The sequence below is a fragment of the Cricetulus griseus genome, chromosome 5 (assembly GCF_003668045.3).
Source record: "Cricetulus griseus strain 17A/GY chromosome 5, alternate assembly CriGri-PICRH-1.0, whole genome shotgun sequence".
In the NCBI taxonomy this organism is placed as follows: Eukaryota; Metazoa; Chordata; class Mammalia; order Rodentia; family Cricetidae; genus Cricetulus; species Cricetulus griseus.
Genome location: NC_048598.1, coordinates 26,570,515 through 26,596,122, shown reverse-complemented (window position 1 = coordinate 26,596,122; position 25,608 = coordinate 26,570,515). Strand labels below are relative to the sequence as shown.

Below are 25,608 nucleotides of genomic sequence, written 5' to 3'. Positions count from 1 at the left end.
AGGACCTCTGGAAGAACAGTCAGTGCTCTTAACCTCTGAGCCATCTCTCTAGCCCAAAAAGTCAATTTAATGAGTACAAGCAGGACAAATTAATGGGGAGGAATTATGAGAACTGTATAATGAATCAAACATGTTTCTATCTTTTAAGTCTCAAGTTTATATCATTTATTTACAAGTATCTGTTAAAATCCAATAATTTTGTCTTTCCAGTGGAATTGATTTAAAACTACCTCCATTCAAAAGACTACTAGGTTAGGGTGATTGAGTGTTTTATTTAGCTTTTATCAACTCAACTACCACTATGTAAATTATTTGACAAAAGTTCATAAGATGAAAGCTATATTTCCAAAGGCCTTACTCGTGAAAACTTACAATTATCACTAAATAAAGAAAGACATGATTTAAAAATTTTGTTTTTGTACTTCTAGAGTTGGACCACTTGACTCTTTTGCTGTATAAAGAATACTGTTTATTGTAGGAGGAGATACAACACACAATGATGTGTGAGTGATCTAAAGCTAGGATCTGGTAATGAATGGGGCACAATATTTTTATGGTGCTTCCCCACAGGACAAATCACTAAGATTTTATTTCTAGTTGAAGGGAATACCTAATTTTGAGCATGAACGTACAAATAATACACAACACTGAGCGCCAGTGCAGAGTAAAGCATTCCTGGTTCAAGGCACAGGGTCACAGATTGATTCTGCATCTTTCCAGAGAATATTCTATAGTCACTCATGCCTTTGGAAAGGCACTTTGCCTTTATGATAACTTTGTACACCAGAGATCTTCCCCTGTGCTGGAAAAAGGGACTTATCCCAAGTATTCTAAAGGATGTCTATGCACAATGAAAGCCCTACACATCCATCTAGCCACCAGCCTAGACACAAGTTGGCCAAACAGAAATCAACAAACCACAGGGCAATCTAGGCAATTCGATTTTTGTCTGCAGTTTAACATTGACTACAGAATATGATTAGACATATCACTCACTGAAATGTGACAGAACCTGTCAGCTTGTTTTTGACCCCAAGAATTCTTGTTTAAAAACAAAAAAACCCTCTTTTGTTCAAAGTAGGAATTTTCTCCAAATCATATAATAGGCATCTTTAGGCACAAAGCTTAGATTCTGAACAAGGCAAGGCAGATTTTTCACCGTATGAATAAAAGTATCACTTTAAGTAACACAAGAAAAGACTGACATGGACTCAAATGGGCTTAGACCCAAATCCAAGAACGTTATGTTCTACACTGATGGGAATATATATGGGGCAAAATCTAATAAGAGTGAAAAATATCCTGGAGATCCGTGGGATGTACTCTACCATTCCAACTAGCGATCTTCGGGTGGGGATAAAACTGGGGAGTTTTACTTGAAGAAGCTTACCTTCAGATAGGTTAACGGAAGAAAATAAATCTTCCTCCAACTTTATTCACATAAGAAAGTAATGTCCAGATTTCTTGGAATATGTATTATTTGTTGTTCTAACAAATGAACCCCTTCTACAAAACATTTTTACAGGGACATCTTGATCTTCAGGAACAACTTAATCAGTATTTTTAACTTTCCCTCTTCCTCACCTTAATCTCTAGCAAGGCAGGAAGCTTCTACCACACACACACTCTCACTCACTCAAAACACTCAGGTGCACCAATTGAGAAAAAAATGTGACTGACCTTGTATAGTAGCCAGTGTACTGTTGCTCATTAGGGCTGGGCTGAGAGCACCGCCCAGAGTTCCCGGATTGAGACTGAGTAAGGCACCTCTGCAAGTGCAAAAGGGGAATCACTCTACTGCCATGTAGAAATAAATACTTGTCAGTTTGACAATATACCCAAATAGACAAAATAATAGATATAATGAAACTGGTACAAATACAGGAATTTTATTCAGCTGTGAAGAAAAATGAAATCTGCAGGTAAATGGACCGAAATGACAAAGGCCGTAAGCTCTTTTTCATATGTGACTCCTAGCTTTGAATCTTTAGCTTATGTTTAACTTGGAGTAGGTCAGAAAGCCTAAAAGGGTCCAGGAAAGGGGGAGGAAAAGAGGACTTAATAGGGTAGGATATATGTGTGTGGTATGAAAAGAGGAGAGAATTACAGGGATTAAAGGTTTAAACAGAGAAGGAAGGAAGATCAACAAAAACTAAGGATATATGAAGAAAACCCTTATAGGAACCCTCTGTTTATAAGCTAATTAAAACATATGACAAAAAAAAAAAAATAACAAAAAGCCAGGCAGCGGTGGCACAGGCCTTTAATTCCAGCACTTGGGAGGCAGAGGCAGGTGGATCTCATTGAGTTCAAGGCCAGCCTGGAGTTCCAGGACAGATAGGCTGTTACACAGAGAAACCCTGTCTCAAAAAAACCAAAGGAAAAACAAAAACAAACAAACAAAAAAATGGACAGAAGGAATTTGAACAGAGGTACCCTAAATGGGTGGACAATTTTGTTTCCAGAAGACACATTATTAACAAAACTCCCAGTGCCAGTCATGGGATACTTTCCTACAAGTTATTGGTCTGGGAGACTCTAGAGGTCAAGCCTCTCAAACAAAACAAAAAACCAAAATCAAAATTAAAGCAAACACTATAGGCTATTGCCACTGCTGTTAGCTATCCATCATAAAAAGACTGTAAGACTCTATTACTGAACACACAAATCCTTAGGTTGCAGGATATAGAAACATAAAATCTGTAACTGACCAGGAAACTTCCTCCCTGTTGGTTAGCGTTCACAGTGCCAGGAGGCTCTGCACAGGCAGACTGGGTTCAAAAGATATCAATAGTCTTACCCCTCTTCCTAGCACCAAGACTCAGGGAATATTGAGGAAGATGTTCCTGGGGCAGAAAGGATGTGAGAGCTGAAGGCTGAGGAGCTCTGCTGTGCAATGCTGCCTCCTAAACATGACATAGCAGCTGCACCCAATGAATGCTTAGCAGGTATGGTTAGGTGACCTGAACAAGATCAAGCCAGTCAAATTACAGCGTGGATGGGGAAGGGCTCAAGAGGCCCCATCCCTAGCTGAGGAGCTATTGGCAGTTGATGACTGCTGGAAAAGGGAGAATTACTTTTCTTCAGGGGTCTTACATTGCTAGGTTACTCATGCTCCAGTGGATGGCCCTACACTCAAATGCATATAGGCAGCTCTAACTAGACTGGCTCCTTGAAGGAAAATAAAAGACATGAAACATGAAGGTGTGTATGTGCTGAGAGAGGGGGAGGAAGGGAGGGGGGAGAGAGAGAGGGGGGGAGAGGGGAAGAGAGGGGGAGAGGGGGAGAGAGAGAGAGAGAGAGAAAGAGAGAGAGAGAGAGAGAGAGAGAGAGAGAGAGAGAATGTGTGAAAGTGTTCAGGGCAGTTTGGGAGAGTGGGGATTGGATATGATAAAAATAAAGCTATATGAAAAATATATAAAATCTGACATGACTTTACTCCCAAGTTTTATCCATTTTTGAGAATTAGAATGTAGGTAAGCTACACTTCAATGAAGACAGCTTAAGTATAAGAAGTCTGAGCTTTCTTCCTGGCTCTTATCACTGAGTTACTCACTGACTGAGTCCTGGGTCATCATGTGGAAATGGTAGTATGAATACTTAGAAACTTAAGTTCACATCTATCATAAAGCAGTCCATCTTAGGTTTGCTTTTCATTTAAGACAGTGAAAAATCTTCCCTAAGAGTTGCAGCGATGAGTTCCTAGTTCTGTGTGGTGGTTTGGAAGAAAATGGCACCACACAATGGGAGTAGCACTATTAGGAGGTATGGTTTTATAAGAGTAGGTGTGGCCTTGGAGGAGAAGTGTGTCACTGTGGGATGGGCTTTGAGGCCTCCCTTGCTCAAACTATGACCAGTGTGGCAGACAGTTCACTTCTTGTTGTCTGTGGATCAGGACGTAGAACTCTCAGCTCCTTCTCCAGCACCATGCCTGCCTACATGTCACCATGTTACCCACCAAGATGATAATGGACTAAGCTTCTACAACTGTAAGCCAGACTCAATCACATGTTTCTTTTATAAAAGCTGTTGTGGTCATAATGTCTTGTCACAGCAACTGAAATCCTAACTGAGAGATTCTGTTTTAGATGCAAATAGAATGGGAAAGCTTCTTACCCAGCAGCAAACTGTGAGGGTGCCATCAGGCCTGGGTTGAGTCCTGCAGCAGCAGCCATGGCAGCAAGACTGGCATTTGCTGGCAACTGTGCAGCTCCTTGGAGAGCAGCAGCAGCTGCTGTTTGCAAGCCAGATGCTGTTACCATCACCTGGTTGGCCCCAAGAGGGGAGGGAAGAGGCGTGGAGGTGGTCTGTGTTGTGCTGGTCTCACTGGCACTAGAAGCCTCGGAGGCTGAGGCTGAGGCTGAAGGGGAGGGACTCAAGGAGGGGGATGTGACTGCTGAGGGAGCAGGGGGTGCTGTAGAAATCACGGTGGCTGTGTTGTTGGACGTAGTGTCTGTAGTGCCTGAAAAGAGAATCAGATAGGAAATGACTTGCTGTAAATGGGTTTGGAAAGCTAGCCATTTCATTCAGTATCTAGAATCAAGGAGATGAATAAACCTACTCTCCACTAATCCTAGTTGCTCTTTTTTATTAACCAAGTTTAGCACTTCTACAGACATTATTATTACTATTAATAACAATAATAAACATTTTTAAAGCCAAAGCAATAACACAATTCTCAAAGAAACATGTTATTTCCCCCAGCATCAATTTTCTATTAAAAAAAAAAAAAAAGGGAACTGAGGGGTTGGAGACTTGGCTTGGTGGATAAGAACACTGGGTACTCTTGCAAAAGACCCAGGTTTGACTCCCAACACTAATACCAACATGGAAGCACACAACCATCTACAACTCTAGTTCCAGGGATCTGATACCTTCTTCTGGCCTCCATGGAGATGAGACACAATTAATCTACTGGACAAGTCCTGCCCTGTGCACCTGCTGCTGTGGTAAACCTGTTGGTAGACTCAAAAGTACTTCCCTGGTTGACTTCTGGCCTCCACAAACATGTACATCATCATAAAAACGTAAACACACATGCAGTTTAGTTTCAGCTACCAACTAGTCTTCTACATACATTCTGCATAAATCATTTTCTTAATATCATTTTGGGCCACTTAGTTAGAGTACCAAAAATACACCTGATTCCAAATGTTGGTTTCACATCACACAATAATAGGACAACTTGAGTACGACCAGTTTAATTTCCCATTACTAACTAGCTGTTGAATGTTAATGTGAAATGTCAATTAAAAGACCAAGGGAACAAAGTCGTTGGCAGAAGTGGTTAGTCTTTGGCCATTTAAGTATGCTTTCTGCTGTGGGTTTTGAAGGAGAAACAGCTCCTTGAATCACTTGAGATCACCTGAATAAGGGATGTTTAACAAAGTAAGTTTGGAAACAATGTAGGAGATGGACTAGTAGAAGAAAGAACAATTTTAAACTTTTTTTTTTTTTTTTTTTTTTTTGCTGGCCTGGTGGCTCACACCTTTAATTCCAGTAACTCAGGAGGTAGAATCTGAGTTTAAGGACAGACTGGACTACAAAGTGAGTTCAAGGACAGCCAGGGTCTAGTATCAAAAAAAAAAAAAAAAAAGCAAGCCTTGCTCAAGTTCAGATTTATACACACGCAGAACTAGATCATATGTGTTTGCATGTATGTGAGAAGGGACATATGAAGACCTGATATTGAGGCTTAGCGCTCCTCCTTGGTTGCTCTCTACTTGATTTACCAGGACAGTCTCTTACTGAATCTGGAACATTTGTGTAGCCTACCTATCCCTTTTCCTATTTCACCAGCACTGGATTAGGGATGGATTACTAAGCCCACTTGACTTTTAAGTGTACTCTCTGTATCTAACTCTGGTCTTCATGATTATGCTTACTGAGGAATCTCCCTAGTTTTGTGATATGTTGTTTATGTTCTGACAAATAAAGATTGCCTGGAGACCAGAGGGTAGAGCTACAAGCTACTACTTAACCAGAGGTCTGGAGGTCTATAAGAGAGGAGACAGGAAGTGACAACATGTGGAACACACAGGATTTCTCCCCTTTTGGGCTGAGGATTCAGAGAGGTAAGAGGTGACCAATTGCTCCTTTGTTTCTCTGATCTTTCAGCTTTTACCTTGATATCTGACTTCAGGTTTTTATTGACAAGACTAATTAGGATCACACTTCACCCTAGACCCCTAGAAATTATATTTTTTAAAAAAGCAATTCATAACTTAAGTTAGCACCTTCATGATTTAGTAGATCTTCTGCTTAACAGCTTGTAAACTGGTTGTTCCTTACCTGGGAGAGAGAGATTAGTCACTGCAGCACTGGTTAAGGGAAGGACAGGGTTGACTGTGAGGGTTGTTGCTGTACTGCTTGTCACAAGGCTTGGAGTGGTTGCCACCTAGAGGTCGGACAAGAAAAAAATTCATAACACATAATCAGAACTTGAAAGGTCCTTCAATTTGAATAATGTTGAGTCAGACAAACTCTAAATTAGTTAGAAATAGTATAACTGTCAAAATTACCTAAACAAGAGAATTAATAGAATTATCTGATTGATAGCATCAGTGTATATATATATATATACACTGATTCTGTAGATGCATGATTTTCTTGACTTTATTTTTAACTACAGAATGTGAAGCAGACTTTTGTTTGTTTTTGCAGCTCTATGTAGCTCTTGCTGTCTTGGAACTTACTCCGTAGACCAGACTGACTTTGAACTCCAAAATCCACCTCCCTCTGCCTCCTAAGTGCTGGGATTAAAAACATGGGCCACCACTTACTTTTAAGACTTTTTTTTTTTTTTTTTTTTTTTTTGGTTTTTCGAGACAGGGTTTCTCTGTGGCTTTGGAAACTGTCCTGGAACTAGCTCTTGTAGACCAGGCTGGTGTCAAACTCACAGAGATCCACCTGCCTCTGCCCCCCAAGTGATGGGATTAAAGGCATGCGCCACCAACACCCGGCTTTTTAAAGGCAATTTTATGATGGGGTGTAGTGGTGCCTGCTTTTAAACCCAGCACTCCTGAGGCAAAGGCAGGCAGATCTCTGTTCCAGGACTACACAGTGAAACTGTGTCTCAAGAAACAAGCAAAACTCCTCACTATGTTGTTGTTGTGGGATAATCCTTCTGTAATCTGTAAATGTTTTATTCTCATTGGTTAATAAAGAAGTTGCTTTGGTCTATAGCCAGGCAGAATAAGGCTAGGAAGGAAAGCCAAATGGAGATACAGGGAGAAAGAATGGTGGGTTCGAGAGAGATTCGAGCCAGGTGCCAGAGGAACAGATATGCTAGCGAAGAAGTAAGGCCACAAGGACACATGGCGGAAATATAGATTAACAGAGCCAGCTCGTAACAAGCTTAAACTGAGGCTGAGCATTCCGTAAATAATAAAGTATGCTAGAGAACAGGTAAGGCCACAAAGACACATGGTAAAATACAGATTAACAGAGCCAGCTCGTAACAAGCCTAAACTGAGGCTGAGCATATCGTAAATAATAAAGTTTCTGTGTATATATTTGGAACTGGGTGGTTACGACAAGAGAAAAGTTCCGCCTCTGCTTACACTGTGTAGCTGTGGTTGGCCTAGAACTCACTGTGTTGACCAGGCTGGTCTTCAATACAGAAATCCACCTGTTTGCTCCTCCTGTGTCCTGAGATTAAAGGTGTGTACTGTTACGGGGCAAGAACCTGGGGCTAGACAGAGTATCGGCCCACGGGGAGAACCTAATATTACTCTGCTAAATGGACATAATTTAATCTAGGCCCTAAAGATTTATCATTACAGATTACTGTAGTGATATATTATTTATGCTTTATTAAAGCTTCCCTGAGAATTCTAACAGCAAAGTCAGCCACAAGCCATAGAGCCAGGCACACACCTTTAATCCCCAGACTCAGGATTAAGAGGTAGACAGATTCTGTTAGTTCAAGGCCACACTGAGCTATACAAACTTGATACAGTCCTAAAGAGAAACAGAGCTCACACAAAGATGTCTCGGCACTCGGGATCACAGGACTCATGAGAGGTATTAAATACAGTAGCAGGGTCTCAGAGCTGGCAGTTCATTCTTCAGCCACATTGAAGAGAGCCACATTGAAGTCTCTACCACACTGAGGAGGCCATAGCAGTCTGAGTGAATCAGAGGAGCAATAGAATCGGGAGCAGTTGGAGGATCACTCCTTTGGGTCTGAGGTGAGGTAGAGGTAAGAGCTAGTGGCTGGCTGCTTTGCTTTTCTGACCTTCAGCTTGAAGCTTGAATCCTAATATCTGTCTCTGGGTCTTTTATGTGCTACAGACGAGGGCACCTCTCCTTTTATCAGAGAAGCCTCTCCCCTAAACTAGAGGAGATTCACACACAGGCTCACAACTGGTCATGATGTACACATAATAGGACACTAAGGAATGCTTGGCCCTAAAAGGGACATCTAGCCAGGCAGTGGTGGCACACGCCTTTAATCCCAGCACTCAGGAGGCAGAGGCAGGTAGATCTCTGAGTTTGAGGTCACCCTGGTCTACAAAGTGAGTTCCAGGACAGTCAGGACTACACAGAGAAGCCCTGTCTTGAACCCCCCCCCAAAAGTGGGGGGGGGCATTTATATCACACCTACTCTTAAGGCTCAGAATCAATGCAAAAGGGAGGAAAGATTCTAAGAGCCAGGGAAGGTGGGAAATTGATTTCTTGACCCAGAAGGAAACTACTCATAAACTCACAGCAGTTATGACAGCATGCACAACACCCACAGACAAAATCCCAGCATGAAGCAAGGAGGTGGGCATGAACTCCAACTCCTGCCTCTGGAACTATTGGCATCTGATAGCTGTTGGGAGCAGGAGAGTTTGATTGTTTGTTTGTGTTTAAAGGTGTGGCCACTGGTAAATCAATCACACTCTAGTGGATGATCATACACCTAAGAGTACATGGACAACACAACTTGGACTTATGGGTTAAAAAAAAAAAATGACACCAGTTGTTTGTGTGTGGTTGGAGTTGCAGGAGCTGGGGAAGAAGAAAACACAATCAAAATACACTGAAATTTTCAAACTAATAAAATGAGGGTATATGTATACTACCATGCCCAGCTCTAGTGAAGCAGATTTTTTTTTCTTTTCTTTCCTTCTTCCCTTCCTTCCTTCTTTCTTTCTGAGACAGGGTTTCTCTGTGTAGCCTTGGCTCTCCTCCAACTCACTGTAGGTCAGGCTGGTCTTAAAATCAGAAATCCACCTGCCTCTGCCTCCCAAGTGCCACCCCACCCAGCTGAGAAACATATTTTTAAAACAATTTAGCATTTTTGAAAAATTATGATAAGCATCCTACCATTTTGTAAGACACTGCCTTCTTCTTATATAGCTAAGCCTGAAAATAAAATAATCACTCAGACAAAACTGTTATCTAATGACTATGTTTTTTGTAAAAACATCATAGTTCTGATTACAACTTTAATAACTCACAACTTTCACTTAATTGACAATGCTGACTTTAGTTTTAAACCCTGTGAAGCCAAGTGTGATGTCACATCTCTTTAATTCTCGAACCTGGCAAGCAGAGGCAGGCAAGGATACATAGAAAAACCCTGTCTCAAAAACCTAAGGTGGTATATGTAACATGAAATAATAGTAAAATAAAACGAAAGCCTATTAACAAGAACAAAAGAAACAGAAATGAAGACTCAATAATCTGTGCATTTTTTGAAGCCTGACTGGCATCATCTGTGAGTGACCTACAATTATCCTAAAAGGAAGAAAAAGTAAATATGGGAGTCCTGTGACCATGGCATGCCTCTCCCATCCAGGAGATGTTCTCATGCAATGAAAGAGTGATTAATAAAGTTCCATATCAAAGGCCGACCTACTGTCCCAGAGTGAGTATTTGAGATTTACTGTTGATTAATCATGTAAGTTTACTAAAATGGGCTTTAGGACTGAACAGGAAGGAACTTAACCCCTCCCCTCAACTATAAATCAGGAGCAAATCTATTCTTGCAGTGTAACCTTATTAGCTGCAGGAAAAATCGCAAGGAAACAAAAAAGAATTGAAATTATTTACTTCCAAAAACAAAAGAAACCATTAAGTTCTTGGATTCACAATGAGAAATTTCATAATTTTGGAATATTTAAAGTAGGTATTTTATATATTTATCCAAGCTGTATGCGCCCCCCCCACACACACACTTTCTTAACTGTTGGCCTTGTTGTAAGAGGTGTCACTGGGGTGGGCTTTGAGGATTCAAAGCACATTCCACTAGCTGTCTCTCTATATGAGGATCAAAATGTGAGCCCTTTGTTGTTGCTATGTTCCATCATTATGGACCCATCCTTGGGAATGGTAAACTGAAATTAAATGCTTTCTTTTATAAATTGCCATGGTCATTCATGGTATCTTATCACAGTAACAGAAATGTAATTGAGACAACTCAGAAATGAATTGACTTTCACAGGCCATTTGTAAAACTAAAAATTAAGTCCTTGAAGAACTTATCTGTTCCACATTAGTTCTTACCAGTGAGGTTGGGCTGGGGAAAATTGCTTTGATAGGTGAGCTGCTGGTCCCACCACTGCTTGGTGGGTTGATTCTTTTCTCTTTCTGGCGGCGGTTACAAAACCAAACACGAATCACCTCCTTTTCCATATTGAGTTGTTCAGCAATCAAGGTGATATCTTCCGAGGTAGGCTTTTGATTCTAAGAGAGGGAAAAAAATCTCAACTTTTAAAATTTCCGTTTATATATTTGCATTCTTGGAGATTGAATCCAGGGACAAGCATTTGAATTAATTATATCCCAGCCCTGGATGATGATGATGATGATGATGATGATGATGATGATTATTTATTTATTTTTTTTTGAAACAGGTTTTTCTGTGTAGCCCTGGCTGTCCTGGTGAAGGGACCAGCTCCCCGTTTTGGCAGCCATAACAGTCTAACATGTGCTTGCCTGACCTTGCCTTGGTCACTAGGAGGTGCAGAGCAATAGCAACCACCCTGGGAGGGCCTATGGGCCATAACAACCAGTTGACCAATCAACACAGGACAGGTCACACCAATCCTGAGCCTGTGCGTACCCCTAGACACCCCCCCTTATGCTGTCCTATAAGATTTTTGTCCCTGGGTTTCCTGGGGTCTTTTCCCCCAGCCATCTGCCATGATGGGTGAATGAAAGGCCCGAGCTAAAGGGGTTAGCTAGTTAAACAACTGCAATAAAGCATCAAGTCCTGGCCTCCACCTGGTGATTGGGGTCGCCACATTCCCAAGTGGTCACCCCAGGATCCCACCCCATGGGGGGTCTTTCATGGAACTCTCTCTGTAGACCAGGCTGGCTTTTATCTCAGAGATCTGCCTGCTTCTGCCTTCCCAGGGATGGATTAAAGGCATGCACTTTTTCTTTTTTAAAAGTTTATTGTGTGTGTGTGGGTGTGTTGCCTGCATTTTTGTATAGTGTCCTCAGAGGCCAGAAGACAGTGCTGACTGTCCTAGACCTGGAATGACAGATCGTTGTGAGCTGCCATGTGGATATTAGGAATCAAACCAGGATTTTATGTACACCAGGCTGACCTCAGGTGCTGGGATTAAAATGCCTCATGCCTGGCTTAGGTATACTAATCTTAATGTTAACAAAAGAATACAAACTTACAATTTATTAGTAACATGTGAGTTTCTCAGTCTTTATGCATATGACCAAATATACACCTCATACTTCTGAGGCAGGAAAGGAAGGCAATTTCAGAGTGCAACAACTTAATCTTAAAATCAAGTGAAGTGCCCTGCCACACGTTTAACAACAGGCAAAGCCAATGAAGACTCCTGAATTAATGTTTCCTCAAGTAAACACAGCTCTTTATGAATTTAGAGTAAGATTTCTGCCTAAGGTACTTTCCTCCCACCTTTTCCTATATGTAGGATTAATTCTGATGCTCCTTACCAAATGCTCACACAATTAGAACCAAGGTCACGCTTCAGTCCTGCAGTATTCAAGTGTCAGTATTATAGTATCTTACTTCCTCCATGTTAAAATGCCCATCAGGAAGGAAGACAAGGTTAAGTCCCATTACCTAGCGACAGTCCCTAACAGTAGTACTTGAGACAACCAGATGCACACAAAAAGTAAACCTCACTGACCTCCATGAAACTCTTCTCTAAGGCCACACGGATGTTGGTCTCTATGCTGGTGCGTTTTTTCCTCCTACGATTCAAGCCCTCAGCCCCCAACCCTGGGGAATTCAGGGCACTTGGGCTAGATGCTGTAGAATCAGATGACAGGTTCTCTGTAAGAGTGAAGAAAACACAGGGGAAAAAAGCTGAGCTCAAGGATTTACATACAGAATACATATGAACAATAAAACTGGCAAAAATATTTAAAGCTTGGTATGTGTGATTTTTTAATATAATCTACACAGATGCATTTTTCACTACCATCAGTTTTCTACTGTCCTTGTTGGCATTCTTTGTTCCAAGATTATCATTTGTCACCATTCATTTTTGGTTTGTTTCTGAGAATAAAGGTTTATTTTTCACTTACACTTCCCTTAGTTCTGTTCTTTTGCTTGTTTATAAGTACTGAGGATTAAAAAGGAAGAAATTATTTTGGCAATCACTGGATATTTACTGTTTAGAGATGATTTCTCAGTTTCTTGGCATAATAAATAGTAGGGAGAGGGTACTTCTAACTTCTTTAAGGACAGGAGAGTATCCTTTCTTAACAGCTGAACAAGCCTGAGCACATTACAATGGATTTCTTTCTATTCATATGAACTGAGATGGGGCAGATCAGTAGTTATTGCCTGTGTCTGCAAAAAAGACAATAGTCAGCTAAACTTCACCCCCAGCTACTGACTCAGTATGCTAGAAGTGTGGGTGTGCCAAGGTTATCTTTTCCAAAGGCCTAATTTTGTTTCTATCCATAACGGAAACAACATGGTTAAGTGCCTTTAGTTCCTTTTAGCTCCCAAAGTCTTTGATTTGGGGGTTCAAAATTTCCAAAAGGATATCTCAAAATAAAATAAATAATTCAAGACCTAACATTTTTCTATGAAATAAGTGGCCATTTTTAGCAAAAGTAGAAATATTAACAGGAACAAATTCTAAGGCAATCTATTAAGGAAGGAATAATCTGTATGCTCTTCCAGATTATACACGCAGGCCTTCTTATACTCACGCTCAAATACTGTATGTCCACCCCAACCCTGGCTCAAATACAGAAAAATTCTAAGGCTACAATTATTGCTGGTTATTTATACTATAATTACTGGAATATTAAGATGAAGTATCTCTCTGGTTTATATAATCATAATTTGTAAGATTAGAGGCTCCAACATTCTGTTTTATCAGCAATATAGCAAGACCTCACTTTGCAGAATAAGCCCTCCTGTAAAATCCCATGGGCAAAGAAGAAATTTCTTGGTGTAGTCACTTACCTGCATCATTTAGCCACTTCTCTAAAAGTGGCTTTAACTTGCACATGTTCTTAAAGCTGAGGTTCAAGGCTTCAAATCGAGAAATGGTGGTTTGGCTGAAGTCATTTCCATATAATTTCCCCATAGCGAGCCCAACATCACCCTGAACAATACAGAACAGAAAAGGGGGAGAGAGGAAAAGAGCTTCATGTCATTAAGGTTTCCAACCTCTACTCTGAAAGGCTCCCCTACTCCATTAACTGCTGCTCTAGGAAAATAACTGGCCATCTTCTAGTTACTCCATTTTCCCACCAACTTTACTCCCAATGGAGAGTCTAGGACTGTAGGGAGAAATAGGCAGGGCATCAATCATAGAAGCCTTCAATATTACCCCATGTGCTTTCTATTTTGAGTCTCCTCTAGTTAACTTATACAACTATAATCACCATACCAAAACTTCCAAGTCTTCAAAGTTCTGATATACTAATGCCCCTCCATTAATTGAACCAAAATGATCTGAGTACCCTTTAAAATCTACCTGCATCACTTATACGCATTAGATGTTTAGAGAAGCCTGCAAGTCATTCTTATTCTTGCATATTTATTTGTTTGTTTGTTTATTTATTTATTTACTGTGTAACTGGGCCCAAGAGTGCCATAGTGCCCATGTGGAAATCAGAGGACAATTTGAGGGAGTTGGCTCTCTCCTTCTACAATGTAGGCTCTGGGGATTGAGCCCAGATCATAGGCTTAGTAGCAAGTGCCCCTCAACCAGGAATTTCCAAACCAACCAAATTTCACACAAATCACTTTAAAATTTAAAAATGACCCTTCCATTCTTTATAGTTCTTCTCATATGTAGAGGCTATAAAAAAAATCTATTTTCACTCTTAGTTTAAATTTCAAAGTTGGTCACAAAACCAGCTATTTTAAAAGACCACATTTGCAGCCATTATAGAGATAGAAATTCACAGTAGAGAGGTTTGACCCATTTAGTCAAACCTTCATGGGCACTGGAAACTTGGCAACCTTACTGAAACAGAACAATGATCCTCTGAATATATTACAAAAGATGCCTTTCCCTACAAGATTATCACCTTTGAAATGTACACAGTACTTTCTTCCAGCTGGATCTCTCTTGTTCTACCATGAAGATGATGTATCATAAGTTATTTTATAGATAATAGGAGGAGCTCATGGAGTTTAAGTGGCTCACATGCCCATTTCAACTAGATTAGTGTCAGGGCAGAAAAGTATAGCATTTCTCACTCAAAATGTGCAAAGCTAACTCTACTGTGAGATAAGCAACTCTCAAAAAACCTGGCAACATTATTTTTAATTATTTTTTAGATTTTTGTTTGTTTTATGTGTATGAATATTTTGCCTATGTGTATGTATGTATAACATGTGTGCAGTGCCCACAGAGGTCAGAAGAGGGCATCACATCCCCTGGAACTAGAATTTCAGGATCATTGTGAGCTAAAATAAAGAAGCTGGGAACAGAACTAGGTCCTCTGCAAGACCAGCAAGTGCAACCTCTAATGAGCAATCTCTCCAGCCCCAATCTGTTGAGACCAGGAATGGATTTGAACAGGTGATCTTCCCGTCCCAGTTTCTCAAGTGCCAGGACTCTAAAATTGTGTTGTTATGTCTTGCTTTAGGAACACGACTGAGTTGGAATTACCTGAGTTCTTTTAATCCCCCAGATCCACATTTTTGAGATTAGATTGTCTATTATATGTGGAGTCAAGGAAAGGATGTATTTAAAAGCATAGCTTAAGTGTGGTTTTGTTCATTTTAATTTATTAGGATTATTTAATACAAGTTTCATGTAGCCTACCAAGAAATATAAAATGTACAGTCTGAGGAGAAAAAGAGCACCAGGAAGCTTAATGTTGGAGCCAAGGTTTGTAATGAAAGAGATAAGGGAAAATGGAATAAAGGGAGTTCCCTTATAGTAAGATCCCACCTAGTTAATTCCGTAACTTGTGAAAACAAAAAGCTTAAGGAATCAATCTGTTTCTAAACAGTAATAACAAATCAAAGCTTATGCAAAGTAATTCCACATTCCAGCCCAAGCTGTCAGAAGAACTTGGTAGCACTGGCCATGTGGTTCTTGCTGTAGAGTAAATAAAATGATGGAGTAAAAAGGTTGTGGAATCAACCTTCGAGATAAAGGAAAGCCACGGAGGCCAGGCATGTGACAGGAGAGTCCCTGAATAGGGGCCCTAAGAGGCCACTACATGAAGCTGTGAAATTGAAACCTGAACTATTTTGGAGACAAGATGTTGCAGATGCCGGAGTCCTGGGATGTCTACCCAGGAGAGCTGCCCATGGAGGAGATGCAGATGCATCTGTGTTCCGGTGCACCATGTGGGGTTTGGGACCAAGCTCAGATCATCAGGCTTGGTGGCAAGCACTGGGACCCTTAATTTGTTTCCTTATATCTGAAATTCCTCAAAAATGTGAATGCATTTCATGTAAAATTTTATCTGTTTTAAATTCCTAATTTGTAGTTTCTTTGGGCAAAAAATAAATCTTCAAATACAAGGAATAAAAAAATCTAATTCCTGACTAGATCTAGAATACAGCAGGCAGTGATGTCACTTTGATTTTGATCTACCAGAGCAGAGGTGCATTCCGTACTTTCCACACAACCTAATCCGGAAAGCATGTGAATGGAAGCTTTCTGGAAAGAAAACATCAGTTTTTCCAGATTGTATAAATATACTACTCAATCCATACATTAAGACTTTTTTCTTTCAGCTAATGATCTCCAGCCATTTCACATAGTTGTAAGTTTAATTTCTTTCCTGGTTTTGAAGCATTGTTTTTGACAGGCTAATCGGGGTATAGTGGCAGCACTAAGAAAAACGTTATGTACCCAAAGCTTCCTTAAACCATTAAGCACACTTATTTCACTTTTCAAGCCCTCTGCTAGTTGACATTAAAAGATTTGGATTTGATTAATCTACTTTTTTTAAATAATAAAAAAAAACTTCAATAGATTCTTACTTGACTAATCGCATTTTAGGCTGAGAGAAAGGAGGGAGGGCACTCTATCCCCAAAAGATAGAGTCTTTTCAAAAGGCCTGAATCCTTATTCTTTCCACGTGACATATGTAGTAGTGTAAGCTCTATCACCACGTGTTCTTTAACACGAAACCCTTAGCACAGTCAGTCTACTCAAACAAACATTTTACTGATATCATTTCAGAGGCCACTGTTGTGAAACACACTTGGAAATTTTTAACCTAATATTAATATCACAAATAAATGTATGAACCTAATAACCAAATGCACAATATTCTAAAATTTTAAATGCTAAATCAGTATGACTGAGAAACATCCTGCTCCTTAGAAAGTATTCACAGCTAGCCATGAAAGGATATGTAAGAGAGCTCTGTAATGGCTACACTTCATTGTCAAACTTGACAGATCTGGAAAGAGAGAATTTTAATTGAAGAGTTACCTCTATCAGATTGGCCCATGGGTATAAAATAGAACATTTCTTGCTAATTAATATAAGAGGGCCCAGGAGACTGTGGGCAGTGCCATCCCTGAGCTGGTGGGCCTGGGCAGTTAAGAAGGACAGTGGAACAAGCCAGCAGTGTCCCTCTATGCTTCTGCTTCAGTGCCTGCCGTCAGGTTCCTCCTCCAACTTCCCTCACTGATGGGTTAGAAGTGGAAACTAAATAAAGCCTCTTTCTCCAAAAGTTGGTTTTGGTTAGTGTTTTATCACAGAAATAGAGAATGAACTAGAACAGGTGACGTCAATCTACCTGAGTGAATCCAAGTTTGATTCGTCTTTGTTTGAAGGTCTTGGCAAATTGCTCAAGCTCCTCAAGGTCACTGGGCTCCTCCAAGCTGGGAGTATCAATTCGCTTTGGTGTTGTCTGGCTCTGTGGAAGTGTCTGAATTGGGGTTGCTGCTATTGTGCGAGTTGGGGTGGCTGGCTGTTGGAGAGCAAACAGAATAATGAAGACACTTAAGCTTATAGTTGTAATGTGCAAGCAACTTAATAAACAGACTCACATAAGTTCAAACCAGACAAAATCCTAGCATAGAGGAGAGAGGATAGGCATAAAGTCCCAGCCTTACTTGAGGAGTTATTGGCATTTGCTGTTGGACGTGAGAAAGCCAGTTTTCCTCAATGAAGTGACACCTGGTGTATTGGCTACATTCCAGGGCAGCCCCATGCTCAGGATTAATAAGCCAAAATGCCATGGGCTCTATGGGATTTTGTAAAATTAAAAAGCAGCAAGAAAGAGAGAAAAAGAACATGAAGTTGGATGGGTATGAGAACACAAACTTGGATGCGTATGAGAACATGAATTTGGGTGAGTTTGGAAGTGAGGGAGGAGAGATGAGGATGAGGAATATGATCAAAATGTATGAAATCCATAAAAAAAAAAAAAAAAACTCAAGAAAACAGAGGACAAAAAGAAATATCTGCTCCTGCACCCCCAGCACCTCCTCCTCCTTCCTCCAATACACCGTAGCCCAGATTGGCCTGGAATTCACTATGTAATCCACTGCCTCAATTTCCACAGTACTTGGATTAAGCAGGTACCACTACCACCAGCAGAAAGTTCCGTAGGATAAATTTATGAAGGATTTTTCCTGGCAACTGGATAAATGATGTCATGCTTCTGACACAGGGCTTGTATTCTCAGCTTAAAACAGTATTTGGTTCACCAGGGAGTAAATGGTACATCACCTTTGACACAATACTTCTCTTAAGCAAGACACTTTCCATGTATCAATTATTACCTGTATTTCCTTGTACTGGATATCAGGTCTCAATCACATTAATGATATCTTTATTCTCACTCTTAGTTTAGGACAGTTAATTCTTCAAATATTATGGCATATATACCCTCTTCTTATATTTGTACAAATAATTCCTTCATTCAGCTTTTAATTTTTTTTCAGTGTGTACAAACTTTAAACTTAAATTTTTGTGAATTTTCTCCATTGCTACTATCTTACTTTGAAAAAGAAAGCTGTAGTTATTTCTCAGTGATGTAATTTCTTTGGGTAAAAAGAGACAAGTTCTTTCTAATGATACAATACCTGATTCCTATCTAGAGCTTATTTGGGGACATACGGCACAGTCCTGTCACCGCGCCACCCATCAATCTTATGTCTGTGCCTCAGTGCACGACAGTGCACCATATGCATGCAGTGCCTGCAGGGGCTGGAAAAGTGCTCTGGATCCCTAGGAACTGGAGCTAAAGCACACCCATGTCCTCTGGAAGGCAGCCAGAGTCCTACTACTAAGCCATCTATCTCTCCAATCCCCTCTTTCTTTCTATTTTAAAGAAAATACCATTGATTCATTCAAACACCAGGCAACTCTATTGTACTCACAAGTACTAAGTAGAGCCTTCCTTCTGAGTGTTCACTAAATAGATGTGCTCCGAATTCTGCATGCTAATTGCTCAGCTGGACCCTCCTATGAGCGGCAGTGCAGGTGAGATTATAAACCAAGATTTTCTTCTTGTAATTTACACAGGCCCTATATTACCCAACCTTGACCTCATTAAGGCTTTCTCCAAGGGAACTAACTGACCCAGAAAACTATATAAGAGGCATGACATAATAATTGGGGCAAATCCCTCTGCTATACTGCTTCAGTAAAGACAATAAAGCATGTCTCCATGACATGCTGACATTGAGTAATTTTAACATTGCCTTTTGAGGAGCTACACAGGACACCAAATACATTAGAATCTCATGTTGCTGAATCCTTAGCACAGTGACTATGGTGGACAGACGGAGGTGATCTCAACTATTAGACTGTACCTTCACCTTCAGCATCAAGTAGCCTCTTTGTCAAATAATAATGAACTAAAAATAGCTTGGGTATCTTTGAACATCTGGTATCTTACTCTAAAATCCCTGCCTGAACTGGGCCAGATATAGAATGGTGGAATAGCATTTAGTGAGCAGAATCAGGATGAAGTTTGCTACATGTACAGAGCATGCAGGCCAGAAAGTCTCCGGTATATATATTTTGCATGCAGTATATTAAAAAACTTACCATTTAAAACTGCAGTGATGCTTTTCCACCTAAGTAGTTGTATAACTACTAATATATAGATTGTCTTTACCATCCTTGCCCAAATTTTTTCTGAGCCCTTTGCCATTAATCTTCATTATCATTCTTCTTGACAAGCACTGATAGGACTTCTATTCCGATAGTTCTGTCCTTTCTAAAATGTTATGTAAACTGAAATCATACAATACTCAGTTTTTAAAGCCCAGCTTCTATCACTTAGTGTAAGGCTTTTGAAATTCATTCATGCAACTGTAGCTTTCAGAAGTACATTTCTTCTTATTGCTGAATAGAAATGTATCACATGGCTATTCATAAGTTTATGTAACTTACTATCTGATGAATAGTTTGGGGTAATTTATTAATTAATCTATTATAAGCATATACAGATCTTTGTACTTTCATTTTAAAGAGTAAAATTACTGGAAGTACTGAGAAAATACAGAATACAAGTTCCTTCGCCATTTTAGCAGGGGGCAAATGACAAAGGACACATTTTGACTGAATTCCTAGGTCTTTCATTTCAGTGTTCCTATTTATCAACATCAGTCAGCTACTAACATGACTATTCATTATGAACTTAAGGATAAATTTGGTAACATTGGTTTATCAAGCTAGTAAGTCCAGCACTGTGTTTTTGGTAAGCTTCTGAACACCTGAGATTGTTATTACGGGGGGGTGTTTTTCTTTAATTTTTAAATTAGTAAAACAATGGAGTAAGAAAACAGACCTGGGAGGTAAGGGTGATGCTTGGCTGTGGCTGTAGGAGGTTGGCTTGGCTTTGCTGAGGTAGTTGCGTTAAAAGATTTTGCGCTTGCAGGAGACCTGTAAAAAATAAGTATTTCAGGGGGATAAGAAAGAATATAAACTCAAAGTTTCTGACTGGATTCCTGGTAGTTTTGTTGATCTTCAGATTAACATCTAATTTCTTTGGCTAAAGTTAATCATATTAAACACAGATGGCATGAAAATATGTAACATTAAATCAAACCTTTAGGTCTTTAGTGTAATCTGAGTAAGTTCTTTGAAAGAACTTTATTTCCTAAAAAGAGGAAGAGCATGAGGATCTACTCAAATCAAAGCATCTGGGAATTTAAAGGTAAGTTCAACTTCTTAACCCAAAATTCACACTGTGGTTCTCAATCTTCCTAACACATTGACTCTTTAATTGGGTTCCTCATGTTGTGGTGACCCCCAACCATAAAATTATTTTCATTGCTACTTCATTACAGCAATTTGCTGTTATGAGTCACAATGCAGTATGTGGTATGCAGGATCTCTGATATGCAACTCCTATGATAGAGTCCTTTGACCCCCAAAAGGGTGTCGGCCCACAGATAGAGAAAAGCTGCTCTAAGGAATCTTGGGAACAGGGACTAGATTTCTAGACGAAGCAGGCAATCCTGTAGTGGGAGAAGATGCTGCTTTCAAGTTCTTAGCACATAAAGGTGACATGTAAACAACCATATGCACTAAACAATCTCAGTTTAAAAGTTGGTGGTGCACGCCTTTAATGCCAGCACTCAGGAGGCAGAGGCAGGTGGATCTCTGTGAGTTCCAGACCAGCCTGGTCTACAGAGTGAGTTCCAGGACAGCCTCCAAAGCCACAGAGAAATCATATCTCCAAAACAAAACAAAACAAAAAGGTTATTGATAAGTGAAAAGTTCCCGTATCCTGGTAGTTGATTTCTCTGCGGATGCAGATCAGACAAATTAATAAGTGCAGGTTTAATCAAAGCAAAACATAGCCAGGTGGTCCCAAGAAAGAGAAGAAGCTACAAGGGGAAACCACGAGGGGAAGTCTGTGGGTCAGACCTTAACTACCCTCACAGGGTGGAGCTACTACATGGGAGATTTTCTTTGGGTTGGGCAGGGTGTGCAGAGGGCAGCTACAGGGGAGATACCCAACAATAAGTAAAATGGGTGTAAAGGTGCATGCCTGTAGACCCAGCTACTCTGGAGACTGGAGCAGGAGGGTCACTTGAGCCCCAAAGTTAGAGGCCAGGCTGGACAACATAATGCAAATTTGTTTTGAACGCCTGGAAGTATTTATAGTACATACTCAGTCATTATTTAAGTCTATAGGATTTGTTGGGTTTTTTGTAATGTTATAAATACAGGAGCAACCCAGAATAAAACTGCATCAAAGAAATTAATCTAAGTACTTAGTTTCAAATATAATCATGTTGAAATACTAAATATAAGGTTGTGATGAGATAGCAGAACTGGAAATGAGAGACAGTAAGTTATGGTGGGTTAACAACATCTTTCAGATTTTCTTAGCTATTAAACTTGGATACAGTGGAATACATAAGACAACAATAAAAAATTAAACATATTAGGTTTTATCATTTGTTTGTAGGTAGCCATTGCTTAAATTTAAGAAATTAACATAGGTGGTTTATTTGACAATGTAGATCCCCAATACAACAAATATACTAAATAGATTTGATTTGAGAGAGCCCTTTTGTTTGTATCAGATAGCAACTATGTTAAAACTAAGTAAATTGAATATACATGGCCAAAAACTTAAAAGTCAGATTCAGAAAAAATTACTCATGCTTAAATGACTACCATGTTTTTCCAAATATCTCTCTATGGTACAATCTTAAAATAATTTTTTTAAACATTTCTTTCTTTTATGTGTATGAGTGTCTTGCCTGCATGTACATAAGAACTAGCTCCCCTGGGGCTAGAGTTATAGATGGTTGTGAGTTGCCAAGTGAATGCTGGCAGTTAAACCTGGCACCTGGCAAAAGCAGCACAAGTTAGCACTGTTAACCACTAAGCCTACTCTCTAGCCTCTCTACAGCTCAAGTTTACAAAGTATTTAAGCTTGATTACATAACAACAATGAGCCAGGCTTGGTGGTACATGTTTGCAGTCTCAGCATATGGGAAGCTAATGTAAAAGTTCAAAGTCCACCTGTGCTCCACAGCCAGACCACACCACGCCACACCAGCAAACCAACACAACACTCCATTACACTTAAAATAGAGTATCTGTTTAGTTCTAGGAAATCTCGTTCTGTATTGCTTGCTTTTTCTTCCTCTTACGTATGTGTGCATAGTCTTCCTCAATCACTGTCCACTTTATTCACTGAAGAAGGAACTCTCGACTGAACCCCAAATTCTGTTAGGATAGTCTAACTAAACAGCTTGTTCTGGAGATCCTGTTTCTGTCTTCCAAGTTCTGCAATTACAAGTGGAGCTACCACACTCACTCAGCATGGCAAGACTTACCAGTGAGCTGCCTCCCCAACCATTGCCTAAGTTCTTATACTTCATTTCTTACCACTTTTTCTCATTCATTAATCTCTAGTTACACTGGTATTCCCTTTCTTGGCTCATTCCCCTCAGGTTCTCTGTATACTTCATTGCTTACAAGGCCAGTCATCCAAATCCCCACCTAGTTGCAGAGGTTTCCACCTCACTCCTTAGTTCTCAGTTCAGGCATCACTCTCTAGGCAAGTTTTCTTCATACCACACACCCCATCTTCCACGTGTTAACTTTTACCAAGTCAGTCACATCTCCCATCTTCTTTGGATATACTGTCATCCAAGTCATTTGTTTAGGTTTACTACTGTCTGAGTCCAAATAAGAACAGAGGATTTCACCTTGCTGAAAATTTTAACTCCAATAATTAGGATGATATATGATACTTATCAGGCACTCAACAGACTGCTGAGCAAATTAACTGTAATTGTAGATTTTACGGGTTTGAACACAGTCAAAACTATTGTCTAGTGAGGAAAAAACATTTATGTCAATAGTCAGAATTAATCTATTAAAACTATTTTGAAAAGAATAAAAACAAGATTCTAATACATGAAAAATGAAACAGAAGTACAGACTCAGAAATTAGCGATGAGTTTCTTTAAAGTTTAGCAGGAAAGTTGGATATTTGCTTCTCTTTGGTAACAGCACTTAAATAGCCATATTTAATCAAATTATAATACTGAATGGTTAATTTTCGTTCACAGTAGCATATTCTAAACTAATTCAAATTTTAAGTCATCTTATCCCTACCTCCCTGCTAGCTAAGGTCAGCTGAGATGCTGAAAGGGCTGAGAGGCCTAGCACTTCCGTGAGGGCCAAGACTTTGTAGTATCCCCACCCTAGAATAATAGACTCCCCAAACACAAAATTCAGAATTCTCATTCTCTCTCTCTCTCTCTCTCTCTCTCTCTCTCTCTCTCTCTCTGGTTTTTCGAGACAGGGTTTCTCTGTGTAGCTTTGGAGGCTATCCAGGCACTCGCTCTGGAGACCAGGCTGGCCTCGAACTCACAGAGATCTGCCTGCCTCTGCCTCCTGAGTGCTGGGATTAAAGGCGTGCACCACCAACACCTGGCCAAAATTCAGTATTTTCTAACAAAAGTGTTTCTTTAGTTTTAAAATTAATGTTGACAGTAGAAAAGGCAGAATACAAGTTGCCATGAAATATGACTCAGAAGCATATCAGTAAGAATTTTTTCAAGAAAAATCAATTCTGGGAGGATATTATTTCTCTTGTTAGTTTTTAAGTAATTATATAACTACAGTGATATTATGAATATTATAAACTATACTTTCAAATATTTAGATTAACAACATTCCCTCCCTCAAGAAAAGCAAAAATGATTGCTCAATTTGAGGCTAATCTCCCACTAGAAATATTTTGTTGTTGTTATTAAAATCCAATCCTTGTCGTCTCCACACAAAACTGAAGAAGACTGAATCAGATTTTGAGTTACTATTAATCATAGTGACTCTCCTGGAAATAAAGCTAATCGTTCTTATTAGATGAAATAAGGTTCTGTCCTATATTATTAGGATTACAAATCAACAGCGGTGGAACAAGCTGCCTCTAGATTTTTTTTTTTTTTTTTTTTTTGGTGATGGGGTGGATGTGGATGTGGGGGTGAGGGGGTGGGGGCAGGGGTGCTGTTGAATGAGTATTTATGTATATGGGTATGTGCATACACCTGCTTTTGTGGGCCAGAGGTTAAGACAGAAGTCTCTTCAATCCTTCTCTCCTTATATACAGAATCAGGGTCTCTCACTTGAAACTGACTTGGCTAGATTATCAAACTTGCTATTCCTATATGGGCTTCTGGAGCCCTTCCAAGCCACGATATGGGTCCTTAAGCTTATGCAAGTGCTTTAACCACTGAGCAATTTCCTGAGTCCCAATTACTTTCAAGCTAGTTTTTATTGTATAAAGGAACAAACTTTTCATTCTCTAAGTTTTATCTATGGACTGCTGCTGATATATGATGATGTCAATGGTATTAGTGGTAAAAATTAAAAGGTTACTAATGGATAAGGCACATTTTCAGAAATTACTTACATTTGTTTCCTAACTGAATCCTACAATTTTTGAACAAAAATCCTAAAATTACTCTCACACTTCAGGTAAGGAACAGAGGCTCAGGAAAATTATATTTCTTCACAGACAGACAGCTTGGCTTTAGACTACAGTGTATGTGCTTTCTATTACATTACAATTATATTAATAAAACATTTTATATGATGTATTCATAATTAAAGGGAAAGATGAAAAGGATAAAGGGGAAGATGAGAAGAGAAGTATGTGATACTCAGAAAACTTAGGTGGTTTGTCCACCTAAGTTTGCTCTAAAGCCAACCAGTATTCCTATCCACTATATGCTGTTTTCCCAATCCTATGAAAGGATGGAAAGAAAGAAATTAGGAACATACAAACACGAGGGCCGGGCATTGGCGGCGCATGCCTTTAATCCCAGCACTCGGGAGGCAGAGGATCTCTGTGAGTTCGAAACCAGCCTGGTCTACAAAACCTAGCACCAGGACAGTCTCCAAAGCCACAGAGAAACCCTGTCTCGAAAAACCAAAAGAACATACAAACACAAAAAAATTGGAATAGCCATTTCCTGTTTTACCTGTCTTATAAAGGCTCAAATATGAAAAAAGTAATATCCTTGGGCTTTGTAAAAAACTACAGAAAAGTGATCTCATTCAGTCTTAAGGTCTGAACAATTGCCAATCTAACACACACACACACTCTTCAGCAGCAGCCTGTGAAAGTCTTTCTGGTCTAGATAGACCATTTCTTCCTTCTCTCTTGGAATTCTCTTTCATTGTAATAATCACTTTTTACTGGCTGCCACATCTCCCTGCAATTCCAACTGCTGGTTTTATTAAA

The 25,608-nt window shown here is 39.7% G+C and overlaps 1 protein-coding gene across 13 annotated transcripts in view; it reads right to left on the bottom strand.

Annotated features, from left to right (window-relative positions):
* The window catches only part of Pou2f1 (POU class 2 homeobox 1), a 136,841-nt gene that overhangs the window by 9,160 nt on the left and 102,073 nt on the right, over positions 1-25,608 (bottom strand). For all 13 annotated transcript variants that reach the window (XR_003485644.2, XR_003485645.2, XM_035444896.1 and 10 more), the window contains 8 exons: positions 20,176-20,270; positions 17,167-17,340; positions 13,406-13,547; positions 12,111-12,256; positions 10,498-10,677; positions 6,292-6,397; positions 4,117-4,462; positions 1,681-1,769 (listed from right to left, as the gene is read on the bottom strand). Coding sequence is in view for 11 of the 13 variants with exons in the window: in XM_035444896.1 (XP_035300787.1) it covers positions 1,681-1,769; positions 4,117-4,462; positions 6,292-6,397; positions 10,498-10,677; positions 12,111-12,256; positions 13,406-13,547; positions 17,167-17,340; positions 20,176-20,270 (1,278 nt within the window). In the remaining 2 variants the exon portion in view is untranslated. The remainder of the gene's footprint in view (positions 1-1,680; positions 1,770-4,116; positions 4,463-6,291; positions 6,398-10,497; positions 10,678-12,110; positions 12,257-13,405; positions 13,548-17,166; positions 17,341-20,175; positions 20,271-25,608) is intronic.